Source organism: Rhinopithecus bieti, unplaced genomic scaffold (assembly GCF_001698545.2).
Source record: "Rhinopithecus bieti isolate Rb0 unplaced genomic scaffold, ASM169854v2 scaffold_10548, whole genome shotgun sequence".
NCBI lineage: Eukaryota > Metazoa > Chordata > Mammalia > Primates > Cercopithecidae > Rhinopithecus > Rhinopithecus bieti.
Window position 1 is genome coordinate 1,180,164 of NW_016806834.1, and position 15,663 is coordinate 1,195,826.

The window sequence follows — 15,663 nt, forward strand, 5'->3', positions numbered from 1 at the left end:
GACAGAGCAACACTCCGTCTCAAAAAAAAAAAAACCAAAAAAAAACAAAAAGAGCTAAATGGTCGAGTGCTGTGACTCAAGCCTGTAATCCCAGCACTTTGGGAGGCTGAGACAGGCAGATCACCTGAGGTCAGGAGTTCAAGACCAGCCTGACCAACATGGAGAAACCCTATCTCTACTAAAAATACAAAATTAGCCAGGCATGGTGGTGCATGCCTGTAATCCCAGTTACTTGGGAGGCTGAGGCAGGAGAATCACTTGAACCCAGAAGGTGGAGGTTGTGGTGAGTGGAGATAGCGCCATTGCACTCCACCCTGGGCAGCAAGAGCAAAACTCCCTAGAAAAAAATAAAATAAAATAAAAAAGCTAAATAAGCCAGATGTGGTGGCTGAGGCCTGTAGTCCCAGTTACTCTGGAGGCTAAGGTAGGAGGATGGCTTGAGCCCAGGAGTTCAAGGCTGCAGTGAGCCATCAATGCACCCACTGCATTCCTGTCTGGGCAACAGAGCAAGATCCCATTTCTCTTTTTCTTTTTTTTTTGAGACAGTCTCGCTCTGTTGCCCAAGCTAGAGCACAATGGCGCAACCGTGGCTCACTGCAACCTCCACCTCCCGGGTTCAAGCTATTCTCAGGTCTCAGCATCCCGAGTAGCTGGGATTACAGATGCCCACCATCATGCCCGGCTAATTTTTGTATTTTTAGTAGAGACAGGGCTTTGCCATGTTGGTCAGGTTGGTCTTGGACTCCTTACCTCAGGTGATCCACCTGCCTCGGCCTCCCAAATGCAAGATCCCATTTCTCAAAATTTTTAAATGAAGAGCTCAGTAAAAGTAATTGGCATGAGCCTCAGAGCCCATTCTGGGGACTGTCAGGTCCTTGACTGAGAATGAGTCAGTTCACCTCTGCTACTTGGGACAATGAAATAGAGAACGAACACAAAATTTACATAGACCAGAAATATATCTCCAAGAAATCTTCACACCCCATATTAGACAAACTACAGTTGCTAAATGGGAGACTGAACACTGTCCCCCAGGAAGCCTAAAACATCTGCAAATTAGTCCAGAACTCAAGAATCTGGATCCCTCAAGGATCCAGGATGCTTCTGTTTTCCCTTCACCAGCTCACTTTCCACTTTTTCACTATTACTGCTCCTTTCCAGTCCATTTGATATTCAGAGCTCAAAAAAGCAGATGTTCTAGGTACTATTCGCCAGCTAAATGACTGTCTTTGTGGGGAAAAAAGGGGGGCGAGACACCGTCAATCACCCCTGTGACTCCAGCACTTTGGAAGGTTTAGGCAGAAGGAATGCTTGAGGGCAGGAGTTTGACACCAGTGTGTGCGACACAGTGAGATCATCTCATAAAACTAATTTTTTATTAGCCACATGCGGTGGTGTGCACCTTTAGTCCCAGCTACTCAGGAGGTTGAGGCAGGAAGACCACTTGAGCCCAGGAGTCGGAGGTTACAGTAGCCTCCCGCTACCTGCCTATGATCATGCCACTGCAATCCAGCCTGGGTGACAGATTGACACCCTGGCTCTAAAAAAAATTAAAGAGGAAAAGAAATCTGACCTATTGCCTATATTTGTATAAACAGGCTGGGCTGGGACTGGGCCCTCTATTGATATATATCCAGCAATGGAGAAAAAGACAGAAAGATTGCGAGAGACATGGCTCCCTATGGTAAGATAAGAATGGTTTTCATGTATTTCTTACATATTTATACCTAACAGGGAAACCCAGTTTCTTCAGCTCAGTAAAATAGCAACCAAAGCCAGATTTGTTCACTACAAAATTCTTTTTTTTTTTTTTTTTTTTTGAGATGGAGTCTCGTTCTGTCACCAAGACTGGAGTGCAGCGGCACTATCTGACCTCACTACAACCTCCACCTCGCAGGTTCAAGCGATTCTCCTGCCTCAACATCCCGAGTAGCTGGGACCACAAGCGTATGCCACCCGGCTAATTTTTGTAATTTTAGTAGAGACAGAGTTTCATCATATTGGCCAAGCTGGTCTTGAACTCCTGGCCTAAAATGATCTGTCTGCCTCGGGTTCCCAAAGTGCTGGGATTACAGGCCTGGGGCACCGTACCCAGCCAAAAAAATTCTCATTTAAACATTCATATACAAAAAGGAGGCAATTTACCCTTTGAGAAATAAATTCTAAAGTCTAGGCTGTATTATGCGCAAAAGCTTAGGATACCAAGAAACAGGACAGTCAGTATGCAGAGAGTAATTTCAAGGAGACTGAGTTCCCAGAGTAAGCTGCTGAGCTCCTGGAGTAAGATGAGAAGGTTCCATCCAGACACACCTTTTTGTATGTTGTCTCTCCTGAGGAATCAACACTTCGATGGCCTATTTTCTTGATGGGCATGCCAGAGGCATAAGGCACCTAGAAGAAGAGTCAAGATTATAATACAAATTCCCATGTAAGATACCAAATAGCTACCACAATGATGCATCAAAATAAACTGAAACAACATACTCTTTCTAGATTAAAAACATTTTACAAAACCTTCAGAGGATCTATCCCACACAAATATACAGCTATAATGTTGGTTCCCAATGAATTAAGTGGCTAAAATACCACAGAAGAAAACTCCAAAGGACACATATTTTCCCTTTGGTCCTCAGAAGACACAGAAAATAAAAGTGAATATTTTTATTCTTTATTTTTTTGAGACTCTGCACAGGTGTGAGCCACTGCACCCAACCAAAGGTGAGTATTTCTAAATACTAGCAGAAACATAGCCGGGTGATGGCCGGGCGCGGTGGCTCACGCCTGTAATCCTAGCACTTTGGGAGGCTGAGGCGGGTGGATCACGAGGTCAGGAGTTCAAGATCAGCCTGGCCAAGATGGCGAAACCCCTGTCTCTACTAAAAACACAAAAATTACCCAGGCACGGTAGTGGGCACCTGTAATCCCAGCTACTCAGGAGGGTGAGACAGAGAATTGCTTGAAACTGGGAGGGGGAGGTTGCAGTGAGATTGCACCACTGCACTCCAGCCTGGGTGACAGAGCGAGACTCTCTCAAAAAAAAAAAAAAAGGAAAGAAACATAGCTGGGTGCTGTAATCTCAGCTACTCAGAAGGCCAAGTGGGGAGGATCATTTCAACCTAGCAGTTTGAGACCAGACCGGGTAACATGGTGAATCTCCAACTAAAATACTAAAAATTTGCCTGATGTGGTGGCATGCGTCTGTAATCCCAGCTACTCAGGAGGCTGAGGCGGGAGAATCACTTGAATCCAGGAGGCAGAGGTTGCAGTGAGTCAAGATCACACCACTGTACTCCAGCCTGGGCAACAGGGTTCGACTCTGTCTCAACAAAAAAAAGAAAAGAAAAGAGGCCAGGTGCAGTGGCTCACACCTGTGATCCCAGCACATTGGGAGGCCAAGGCAGGTGGGATCACCTGAGGTCAGGAGTTCAAAACCAGCCTGGTCAACAGGGTGAAACCCTGTCTCTACTAAAAATACAAAAATTAGGCGAGCATGGTAGCATGCACTTGTAATCCCAGCTGCTTGAGAGGCTGAGGCAGGAGAATTGCCTAAACCTGGGAGGTGAAGGACACAGTGAGCCAAGATCGAGCCCAGCCACTGTACTCCACACTGGGCAACAGAGCAAGACTCCATCTCAAAAAAAAAAAAAAAAAAACACCAGGCAAGAAAGAAGAGAGGAGTAAACCAGTACAGCAGTCTAGAAAGCTAGAATGTTATCCCTGAGAGCCAAGATGCCAGAGCAACAGACATGAAATTCCTCTCCATGGTATCAATACGCATTAAGTTAATAAGCCAGAAGGCTGACAGACTAGTGGAAACAGGATGTCACAGGTTTTTTGAGATAGGGTCTTGTCTGTCACCCAGGCTAGAGGGCAGTGGTGTGATAATGGCTCACTGCAGCCTCAACCTCCTGGGCTCAAGCAATACCAAGTAGCTGGGACTATGGTGTGCACCTGGCTAATGTTTTATTTTTTGTAGAACCAGGGTCTCACTATGTTGCAAAGGCCTGTCTCGATCTCCCGGCCTCAAGCAATCCTCCCACGTCAGCCTCCCCAAGTGTTAGGATTACAAGCATGAGCTACCGTGACTGGCTGGATGTCCCAATCTTAAGACGTGATATTCAAGTTCTATTCTTTCAGCCAAGGCCCTTAGTACCAGAAAACTCTCAGTATATCACCTGACAGATGCTGGAAGATGTTCTGAGAGAAAGCTTCAAGTCCCAGGTCAAAAGGGCCTGCATTCTGAGGCCCATTTCACAAAACCCAGGGGAGAGGCAAGAAGTGAGAAGAGGGTTAGGAAATACTCCATGGGAAGAAAGTTGAGCAAATTGCCGATATTCTGGACAAAAAAGAGAAACTTGGGAAACTAATAGTTTCTGCATATCTCAAAGAAGTTCTTCATATTCACCGAAGGTATGCAATCAGGAGGCCATAACAGCAAAACTAAGAAAGTGAGCTTTAGTGTCAGACTGCCTGGGTTTGAATCCCAGCTTTACTAATCTCACTTAATAACTATGTAATCCTCTCTTTCTTCATCTATAAAACAGGTAACAGTATTTGCCTCACTGTAGTTGTTTGCAGGATTAAGTAAGAATATCTTAAAGGGCACTTAGGTACCGTATTTACTTTTTGGTACAGGTTGCATTTGGTACATTAAAAATACTCAATAAATGTGAGATATTGTTAATATTTAAAATAAACTACAATAAAAGTTGAGTTGCATAATTTCTAGCCTACCAATGAGAGGTAAGAATCCTGTTTAGCTTCCAAGACCTAAGTAGATAAAAAATAAAAATGTCATAAACAGGTTCCTTCTATCTCAGAATTAAAGTTTTAGTAACCATTGTATCAATATGAAACTCACCTCAGGTGCCACGGGTCTCTTGATTCCAGATGCTGCTAGGAAAAAAAAAAAAAACACACACACACACCATCATGAGAGTGTATCACACACTCACATCTCTATCAAGCACACTGAAGGCATCAGAGTTTGAGTCAAACTAAACATGAGTATAAACTCCTGCCTCTTGCTCAGTGATACCAGATCCTTTTGGATAGCAATTTTATATGTCCCTCTCTCCTTCTCCATACTCACATAGGCCTTATGCATATTCCATTTTTATTTTAGCCCTCTTTCTTACTCAAATATTCATATTTCCTCTGGGAAATATCACTTTTTTTTTTCTCTTTTGAGATGGAGTCTCACTCTATCGCCCAAGCTGGAGTGTAGTGGCATGACCTCAGCTCACTGCAAGTGATTCTCCTGCCTCAGCCTCCCGAGTAGCTGGGATTACAGGTGCCTCCCACCACATCCAGCTAATTTTTGTGTTTTTAGTGGAGGTGGGGTTTCACCATGTTGGCCGGACTGGTCTCAAACTCCTGACCTTAAGTGATCCATCCACCTCAGCCTCCCAAAGTGCTAGGATTACAAGCATGAGCCACCACACCTGTCCCTTTTTTTTTTATTTTTACTTTTTAGATGGAGTCTTGCTCTGCCGTCCGTTTTTGTTTGTTTGTTTGTATGTTTGAGACAGAGTCTCGCTCTGTCGCCCAGGTTGGAGTGCAATGGCACGATCTCGGCTCACTGTGACCTCCACCTCCTGGGTTCAAGTGATTCTCCTGCCTCAACCTCCTGAGTAGCTGGGATTACAGGCGTGTGCCATCACGTCTGGCTAATTTTTTGTATTTTTAGTAGAGACGGGGTTTCACCATGTTAGCCAGGATGGTCTCGATCTGCTGACCTCGTGATCCGCCTGCCTCAGCCTCCCAAAGTGCTGGGATTACAGGCGTAAGCCACCACACTGGGCCTTTTTTTTTCTTTTTGAGATGGAGTTTTGCTCCTCACCCAGGCTGGAGTGCAATGGTGCGATCTTGGCTCACTGCAACCTCCTTCTCCCGGGTTCAAGTGATTCTCCTGCCTCAACCTCACGAGTAGCTGGGATTACAGGTGCCCACCACACGCCTGGCTGATTTTTGTATTTTAGCAGAGATGGGGTTTCACCACATTGGCCAGGCTGGTCTCGAACTCCTCACCTCAGGTGATCCACCCGCCTCGGCCTCCCAAAGTGTTGGGATTACAGGTGTGAGTCACTGTGCATGGCCAATTTTTGTATTTTTTAGAAGAGACAGGGTTTCACCAACTTGGCCAGGCTGGTCTTGAACTCCTGACCTCATGATCCACCTGCCTTGGCCTCCAAAGTGCTGGGATTACAGGCGTCAGCCACCGTGCCCACAAAAGCAAAGTTAGGCTCACAGCAAGGTTTAATTTTCAATTTACGTAGACCTTCATGAAATTCTAATCATCATCTCAAAGATCACGGTTCCTGCCAAAACCCTCAGCTGCCCCATCCCCCAACATACCCACATGCTTGTGCACAATAGCAACTACGGAATCTGATTCTCAGTGAGGTACCCTGCATGCTTTCAGTTGAGAATAAAAATGCTGATTCTAGACTCTTTGGTCAGCGCCTGGCCTATCCTCTCCTCTTTTAACCCAGAGGAAAGGGTTTAGAAGAGACCAGGCAGAACCAATAGCCAGCATCTGCTTCTAGTCTGGTAGTTACCACCCAGAAAGTAAGCTCCTCTGTATGCAAAAAGTCACTGAATAAAGTTAAACAAGGGAAAAAAAGCAGATAAGTAATTTCAATGTAGAGTGGCTTTGAAGCTTTCTTACTCCCTAAAAAGTTCTACCTTGCTACCTTTCCTAGTTTTATCACACAAACATGTAGCTCTAGGGCTGCTACACTCTTGCAAAGTACCTAGAATAAAGATGAGAAGATGTCGCTCCATGGAATTTTGGTGCCAACTGCTTAGCTATCTGCGACTGCAAAACTGGGACTAATTCCAAGAGCACGCAGAATGATGAAGCTATCAGAGTCTAAGTAATAATACTCAGACCAAGTGACAAAGAGAGGAGCAGAATCAGGACACAAGACCTACTACTCTCTTCCTTGCCTAAAGTTTTGCCCCTGTGGCACACATCAGAGATCCAACCTACCAAGGAACAGAAGAGAAAAATATCATACCTATTTTATATCCAAAAAAAAAGGAAAAAAAAATATATATATATATACACACACACACATATATATAAATATATTATTTTTTTTTCCTTTGAGACACGGTCTCACAATGTCACCCTGGCTGGAGTACAGCGGTGCAATCTCTCTGCTCACTGCAGCCCCTACCTTCTAGGCTCAAGTGATGCTCCCACCTCAGCCACCTGAGTAGTTGGGACTACAGGTGTATACCACCATGCCCAGCTGATTTTGCTTTTTTTGCTATTATTCTTTTTTGTAGATAGGAGGTCTCACTATGTTGTCCTGGCTGATCTCAAACTCCTGGATTCAAGTGATCCTCCCACCTCAGCCTCCTGAGTCGCTGGGACTATCAGCCTGCACCACTGCACCTGGCTGTTAGCCAGACAATTTTTAAAGAGAATGAGATTCATCCCTATGGATAAAACCAGAATACTGTTCAACAGAAAATGTTTTCTAGTGTCTTTGTGAAAAATACTGTAGGTATACATTATCATTTTGTAATCCATACATGATTTATATATATCATTATCATTTTGGGTAGGGAGACAGCATTAAAGTTTATTCTTCCCTAGAAGAAAATATTTTGTCTGAGAATCTTGAGACCTGCATCCCCCCATCTAAGGCAAAACTCTCGAAGGGCATTATTTGAATGTCTTTATTATCATCAGTACACACTTGGAAGTGTGGCATGTACTATAAGAGAGGAGAACCTATTACCCAAGGGTGGGTATATAGGTGATAGCTTGGCTATAAATGCTGATAGCTTGGCCATAAATGCTACAGAGAAGGTCCTAGGCCAGCTTCTCCACACTGGCTCAATTTTAATATATCTCAGCCTCAGTCCAATGCCAAATTATTCCTGCTTTTTTCTCCATCACTCAGGCATCTCCACATTCTCTCATTTCTCTTTAATGCTGACTATTAACACTAAACTGCAATGCTGATATATTTTTAGAAACGTTATTTCTCTCCTATGACCGAACAACTTATGTTTGTATAAACACTTTGGAAACTTACAAATACATCTCATTTGTCCCTCAAAAAATACTACAGGGTTTGGAAACTATTTTAATTAAGGATTTCAGAGAGAAATAACCAAATATAATGTGCGAAACCTGTTTGAGTGCTGATTAGAAAAAAGTAAACCGTAAAAAGACATTTCTGAGAAAAGAGCCTTGAGAAGAAAAGTTAAATATTAATTTTATAGATGCGACACTACTATTGTAGTTACATTATACTCTCCCATCCTCACCTCTAAAAGATTCCTTAAGTGTATTAATACGTTCTCAAGTATTTAGGAATGAAATCCCATGAGGACTGGGCTTGCTTTAAAATATTCCAGGGAGGTAGAGGTAGAAAAATGAAGTATAGATGCAAGAAGATTGGCAAAATGCTGCTATCAAAGTTAGGTGATAGGCCGGGCACAGTGGCTCACGCCTGTAATCCCAGCACTTTGGAAGGCCAAGGCAGGTGGATTACCTGAGGTCAGGAGCTCGAGACCAGAATCGCCAACATGGTGAAACCCCATCTCTACTAAAAACACAAAAAAATTGGCTGGGCAAGGTGGCAGGCGCCTGTAATCCCAAATACTTGGAGGCTGAGGCAGGAGAATCGCTTGAACCCAAGGAAAGGAGGCTGCAGTAAGCCGAGATCACACCACACCATCACACTCCCACCTGGGCGAAAGAGCAAAACCCTGTCTTTAAAAAAAAAAAAAAAGCTAGGTGATAAGTACATGGAAGTTCATTACACTATTCTCTCTACTTCACATGCATCTAATGATTTTATAATGTAAGTAAAGGAAAAAAATACCACAGAAGAAAATAAAACAAGTCTGGATAATCAAACTTCTTGATCTGAGCTGACTTTTTTTTAAAGAGACAGGCAAGCCAAGCACGGTGGCTCATGCCTGTAATCCCAGCACTTGGGAAGGCCAAGGCAGGCAGATAACAGGGTCAGGAGATCGAGATCATCCTGGCTAGCAAGGTGAAACCCCGTCTCTACTAAAAATACAAGAGGCCAGGCGCGGTGGCTCAAGCCTATAACCCCAGCACTTTGGGAGGCCGAGACGGGTGGATCACGAGGTCAGGAGATCGAGACCATCCTGGCTAACACGGTGAAACCCCGTCTCTACTAAAAAAACTACAAAAAAACTAGCCGGGCGACGTGGCGGCGCCTGTAGTCCCAGCTACCCGGGAGGCTGAGACAGGAGAATGGCGTGAACCCGGGAGGCGGAGCTTGCAGTGAGCTGAGATCCGGCCACGGCACTCCAGCCTGGGTGACAGAGCGAGACTCCGTCTCAAAAAACAAACAAACAAACAAATAAAAATACAAGAAAGTAGCCGGGCGTGATGACACCCACCTGTAATTCTAGTTACTCAGGAGGCTGAGGCAGGAGAATCGCTTGAACCTGGGAGGCGGAGATCGCAATGAGCAGAGATCGTGCAACTGCACTCCAGCCTGGGCAACAGAGCGACACTCTGTCTCAAAAAACAAAATAAATAAAAACAGAGACAGGCATTGAGCACAGTGGCTCACATCTACAATCCCAGTACTTTGGGAGGCCAAGATGGGCGGATTAAATTGAGCCCAGGGGTTCGAGACCAGCCTGGGCAACATAGGAAGACCCCCCCCCCATCTCGGGGAAAAAGAAAAAAAAAAAAAGGAAAGAATATGTAAAGACAGGGTTCAGCTATGTTGCCCAAGCTGGTCTTGAATGCCTGGGCTCAAGCGATCCTCCCACCTCAGCCTCCCAAAGTACTGGGATTAGAAGCATGAGCCACAACACAAGGCCTACTTTCCAATTTTGTTTCTTTGTTTTTTTTAAGATGGAGTTTCACTCTTGTCGCCCAGACTGGAGTGCAATGGTGCAATCTCAGCTCACCACAACCTCCGCCTCCCAGATTCAAGCGATTCTCCTGCCTCAGCCTCCTGAGTAGCTGGGATTACAGTCATGTACCACAATGCCCGGCTAATTTTTTTGGTATTTTTTGTAGAGATGGGGTTTCACCATGTCGGTCAGGCTGGTCTTGAACTCCTGACTGCAAGTGATCTGCCCGCCTCGGCCTCCCAGAATGCTGGGATTACAGGCGTGAGCCACTGCACTCAGCCCTTCTTTTTTTTTTGAGATGAGAGTCTTGCTCTGTCATCCAGGCTGGAGTGCATTGGTGTGATCTCAGCTCACTGAAACCTCCTGGGCTCAAGTGATTCTCCTGTCTCGGCCTCCCAAGTAGCTGAGATTACGGGTGTGCACCACCACACCCGGCTAATTTTTGTATTTTTAGTAGAGATGGGTTTTGCCATGTTGGCCAGCCTGGTCTCGAACTCCTGACCTCAAGTGATCTGCCCACCTCAGCCTCCCAAAGTGCTGGGATTACAGGCTTGAGCCATTGTGCCTAGCCTACTTTCCAATTTTCAAGCTAAAACCACTTATTACAAGTCAGTAACTACTTATATTAGAACAAAATCATTCAGAAAGAGATTGTTAGTCTTTTAGCCTAATCCCTTTCATTATAAAAACACAGAGGAAGAGGTTACGGAATGGGCTCAAAATCAAAGCATAGGCAGTGATAAGAGCCAAAACTAGAACACACATTCATGATCCCTAATTCAAAACTTTCTTCTGAATCATCTTTGGCTTTTTTTGTTAGAGTCTCACTCTGGTGCCAGGCTGGAGTGCAGCAGCACGATCTCAGCTCACTGTGACCTCCACCTCCCAGGTTCAAGCGATTCTCCTGCCTCAGCCTTACAAGTAGCTGGGACTACAGGTGCGCACCACCACGCCCAGCTAATTTTTGTATTTTCAGTCGAGACGGGATTTCACCATATTGGCCAGGATGATCTAGATCTCTAGACCTTGTGATCCACCCGCCTTGACGTCCCAAAGTGCTGGGATTACAGGTGTGAGCCACTGAGCCCGGCCTCATCTTTGGTTTTTAATTTCCTGGCCGCCTAGAAAGCAGCTGGAATAATAAAGCACCAATGGAACTAGAATGCTCTAACAAACTAAATAAATCTCAGATTTGCTAATGGACAACATGAACACATATATATCATAGCACTGCACTCAAGGTACCCCTTCCTTTTCCTTGAGACAAGGAAATGTTTCATGTTCACTGATAGGATTAAGAGTATAGTTGTCCTCCTTCAGGTCCTCTCAAGGAAATTAACAACACTGTTCCTCTAGCAACATTCATCAACATCATTTGCAAAAAGAATATAAAAGTACCTTTCTTTCACTGAGATTACCTTTGTTCTGAATTAGGCAATGCCAGTATTCTAGAGGAGCAGAAACTTTCGAGTCTGATACTTGAAAGTGCAGTTTCACAGTTTTATAGATGTTAAGGTCCTCAGTAGCACAGAAAATACCTTTTTGACTGTGTAACAAGACATTAACAATTTTAACACTGCCAGGCGCGGTGGCTCACGCCTGTAATCCCACCATTTGGGGAGGCCAAAGTGGGCAGTGGATCACCTGAGGCCAAGAATTCAAGACCAGCCTGGCCAACATGCTGAAACCTCATCTCTATAAAGAAATACAAAAATTAGCCAGACGTGGTGGCATGTGTCTGTAATCCCAGCTACTTGCAAGTCTGGGGCAGGAGAATCGCTTGAACCCAGGAGGTGGAGGTTGCAGTGAGCTAAGATCATGACACTGCACTCCAGCCTGGGCAACAGAGCAAGACTCCATCTCAAAAAAAAAAAAAAAAAAAAAAAAGAAGAAGAAGAAAAAGAGAAAGAAAAGATAATTAGCTGGACATGGTGGTAAACATCTGTAGCCCCAGCTACTTGAGAGGTTGAGGTGGGAAGATGGCTTGGGCCTGGGAGGTCAAGGCTGCAGTGAGCTATGATTGTGCCACTGCACTCCAGCTTGGGTGACAGAATAAGACCCTGTTTCAAAATACATAAATAAATTAATACATTAATAAAATCAAAATGCTTCTGAAAGAATGAACAATAATTCCACCTACTGTACACAAAGGAGCTCAGAATTTTGTTGATTTAGGAAGGCTAAAGTCAGAAGGAGAAGTTCCCTTCTGTACTACCCTCTCCTTCAACCCAAGGACTCTTGGTTCAGACAGTAACAACATATATTTAACCCGGTTTTAAGTAAAGTTAGTTCACACACAGACTTTCAAATTAGTGAGGGGAGCAGCAGCACAGTGGGTAGGAATACAGGCTCTGAAATCAGAACACCTGAAAATCTATAGCCCAGGGAAAACAAAACAAACAAAAAAAAAAAGAAGAAGAAACAAAAAGAAATCAGAACACCTAGGTTTGCTAGGTTTGAATACTAGATTTAACATTTACAGCTGCGCACAATGGCTCAAGCCTGTAATCCCAGCACTTTGGGAGGCCTAGTGGGTGAGTCGCTTGAGGCCAAGAGTTCAAGACCAGCCTGGCCAACATGGAGAAATCCCGCTCTGCCAAAAATTAGCTGGGCATGGTGGCACTCACCTGTAGTCACAGCTACTCTGGAAGCTAAGGCACAAGAATTGCTTGAACCCAGGAAGCAGAGGTCGCAGTAAGCTGAGATCACAGCACTGCACTCTAGCCCGGGTGACGGAGCAAAATGTCTCAAAAAAAAAAAAAAAAAAAAACATTTACTAAGTAGGTAACCTTGGGTAGGTTGGTTACAATTTCTCTAGAGCAGACTGGCTACCTTATCTATAAAATGTGGAAGAAACAACATGTACCTCATAAGGTTGTTATGAGAATTAAACAAGTTACATATAGGCTTAATCTATAATAAATGCTCTACTTAATTTACAATAAATGCCTATAAATCCTAGCAATTATTATCACTGTGAATTATGAAATACCATCTACAGAACAGGAATGGTCAGGGGAAATGAGAGGTACAACAGAAAGAGAAAAGGAAAAGAGTTGAGACAGGTTTACTGAAACAAAAGGAAATGAACATGAAGTTACAGGAAAATTTCAAGGGAGAGAAAAGGTAGTCACTGATTCATAATATACTGAAGAATTCTAAGAAAAGATACTTCCAGGTGAGGATAACATCTTTTTTGGAGAGGGCAGTGAGATATGGGAGCTAGAGTCAAATAATGCTTGTAAGGCATCCACAGCCTTCTTAGAAGACCATGAACTACCACTCCAAGAAGTCTGCAAATGTTATGGGGAAGAGGAGTTGGCTGCTAGTTACTGTAAGGAGCTCATGCTTCTTTAGCACAGATACACATCAAATCTACCTCTCTTATGGCTGACCCCACAGCACAGAAAGTTGAAACCTAATGAGGAAAAACAGAAAGTTATCACTTACTCCTGGGGTTCTACTTGCTTAAAGCATAAGCATACATGTTTTTAAAACTCTAAAGTTTAAAATTATGAACTGGACCTGGTCAGATTCCTAGCAACATACTGTGAAATGTGGAATGATTTTTTTGTAATTCTAGGAAAATGTTCAAAAAACGGCAGAAGGAGAAGCCTCTGACACAAAAATTCTAGGAGTAGTCACAAAACTTGTACTTCATTTCACTCTGGAGTGAATTCAGACAGCAAAACATTTCAGGTATAAGGTTCCTCTGCAGCCAGACTCTTACCTTTTAAAAAAGAATGCCGGGCGCAGTGGCTCACACCTGTAATCCCAGCACTTTGGGAGGCGAGGAGATCACCTGAGGTCAAGAGTTCACAAGACCAGCCTCCTGGTCAACATGGTGAAAACCTGTCTCAGGCCGGGCGCGGTGGCTCAAGCCTGTAATCCCAGCACTTTGGGAGGCCGAGACGGGCGGATCATGAGGTCAGGAGATCGAGACCATCCTGGCTAACACGGTGAAACCCCGTCTCTACTAAAAAATACAAAAAACTAGCCGGGCGACGAGGCGGGCGCCTGTAGTCCCAGCTACTCGGGAGGCTGAGACAGGAGAATGGCGTGAACCCGGGAGGCGGAGCTTGCAGTGAGCTGAGAGCCGGCCACTGCACTCCAGCCTGGGCGGCAGAGCCAGACTCCGTCTCAAAAAAAAAAAACAAAACAAAAAACAAATCATTATGGACAATCTGACCAAGAAGTACCAAGTTATCCTAAGTAATTAGTGAAGCCAACAAAGATGTATATACAAGGATATATATTACAAGGATATACAAGGATTAGAGCAGTGTATATATAACTAGAATTGCACAGATTCCATTACTGCAAAGAATCTAAATGAACAATAGGGAACATAATATATATCATGGTGCAGTCATAAAATGGAACACTATATAACCATTATTTTTACATATATTTATGGATGTCAATATATTGAGCGGAAAAAAATTATATAGCATAATGCAAATTTTTATAAAACATTTATCTACAAATTCACATGTATTTATACACACAGAAAAGGTGCACAAGGTTACATACCAAAATGTTAAAAGATGACCATTTCCTGATAGTGGAAATAGGCTTATTTTATAACTTTAAATTTATATTTTTCCTTACCTATATAAACTACACAAATATTTTAATGTGTATATTACATAATTTAACAAAGAAAAGGAATGGCTTTACTATCATTTTCTTTGCTTAATAACCCATTTTTCCCAGTAAACCACTACTCAACAGACCCACACATACAAACCACCACACTCCCCACACATACATTAACTCAAGCTCATTACAATCATATTATGCTATTGTAAAGATAAGGAACAAGAAAAAATATGAAAAGAAAATGCCAGAAATGTTGCTAATGATTCTAAGCTAAAAATAAGTCTTATGTTCTCATATCCTCTTTCTCAACTACACATTACTTTCAGATGCCTATACAACCTGAAACATACCTGTATCAGCACATATAAGAGATTCTTTCTTAAAAAGGGAACCATATCCCTCAAACATCAACAGTCTCCTATAAAACAGGGATTCCCAATTTCAGCATATCTCCTGGATGCCAAGACTTCAAAAATATGAAAGAACTAGCTTCTAAATTATGAAAATAAGCTAGGAAATCATTTTTTTTCTTATTTTTTTTGAGACGGAGTCTTGCTCTGTCGCCCGGGCTGGAGTGCAGTGGCCGGATCTCAGCTCACTGCAAGCTCCGCCTCCCGGGTTTCCGCCATTCTCCTGCCTCAGCCTCCGGAGTAGCTGTGACTACAGGCGCCCGCCACCTCGCCCGGCTAGTTTTTTTGTATTTTAGTAGAGACGGGGTTTCACCGTGTTAGTCCGGATGGTCTCGATCTCCTGACCTCGTGATCCGCCCGTCTTGGCCTCCCAAAGTGCTGGGATTACAGGCTTGAGCCACCGCGCCCGGCCAGGAAATCATTAATGTTACTAAAATAATTCCAGAACAGCAGAACCAGTCAAGTCAAAAGCCAAAGTGAAAACAACCTAGTCAATTCCTGCTAAATACAATGTCCAGGCTACTCCGGACACATTGCCTATAAGGTAGCCCTGCTCCACAAGGAGCACTACCACAAAAAAATACAAATTTTATTTTATTTTATTTTATTTTTTTTTTTATTTTTTTTTTGAGACGGAGTCTTGCTCTGTCGCCCGGGCTGGAGTGCAGTGGCCGGATCTCAGCTCACTGCAAGCTCCGCCTCCCGGGTTTCCGCCATTCTCCTGCCTCAGCCTCCGGAGTAGCTGGGACTACAGGCGCCCGCCACCTCGCCCGGCTAGTTTTTT

At 43.8% G+C, this 15,663-nt stretch overlaps 1 protein-coding gene across 16 annotated transcripts in view; it reads right to left on the reverse strand.

Moving 5' to 3' along the window:
- The window catches only part of PIP5K1A (phosphatidylinositol-4-phosphate 5-kinase type 1 alpha), a 50,265-nt gene that overhangs the window by 20,265 nt on the left and 14,337 nt on the right, over positions 1-15,663 (reverse strand). For 3 of the 16 annotated variants that reach the window (XM_017877719.1, XM_017877708.1, XM_017877723.1), the window contains exons 2-5: positions 13,247-13,285; positions 4,862-4,896; positions 4,735-4,770; positions 2,311-2,391 (exon numbers count right to left, since the gene is read on the reverse strand). In XM_017877719.1, the coding sequence (XP_017733208.1) occupies positions 2,311-2,391; positions 4,735-4,770; positions 4,862-4,896; positions 13,247-13,285 (191 nt within the window). Of the gene's footprint in view, positions 1-2,310; positions 2,392-4,734; positions 4,771-4,861; positions 4,897-13,246; positions 13,286-14,819; positions 14,888-15,663 lie in introns of all 16 variants that reach the window. The other 13 variants (XM_017877720.1, XM_017877712.1, XM_017877724.1 and 10 more) reach the window with 10 other exon arrangements.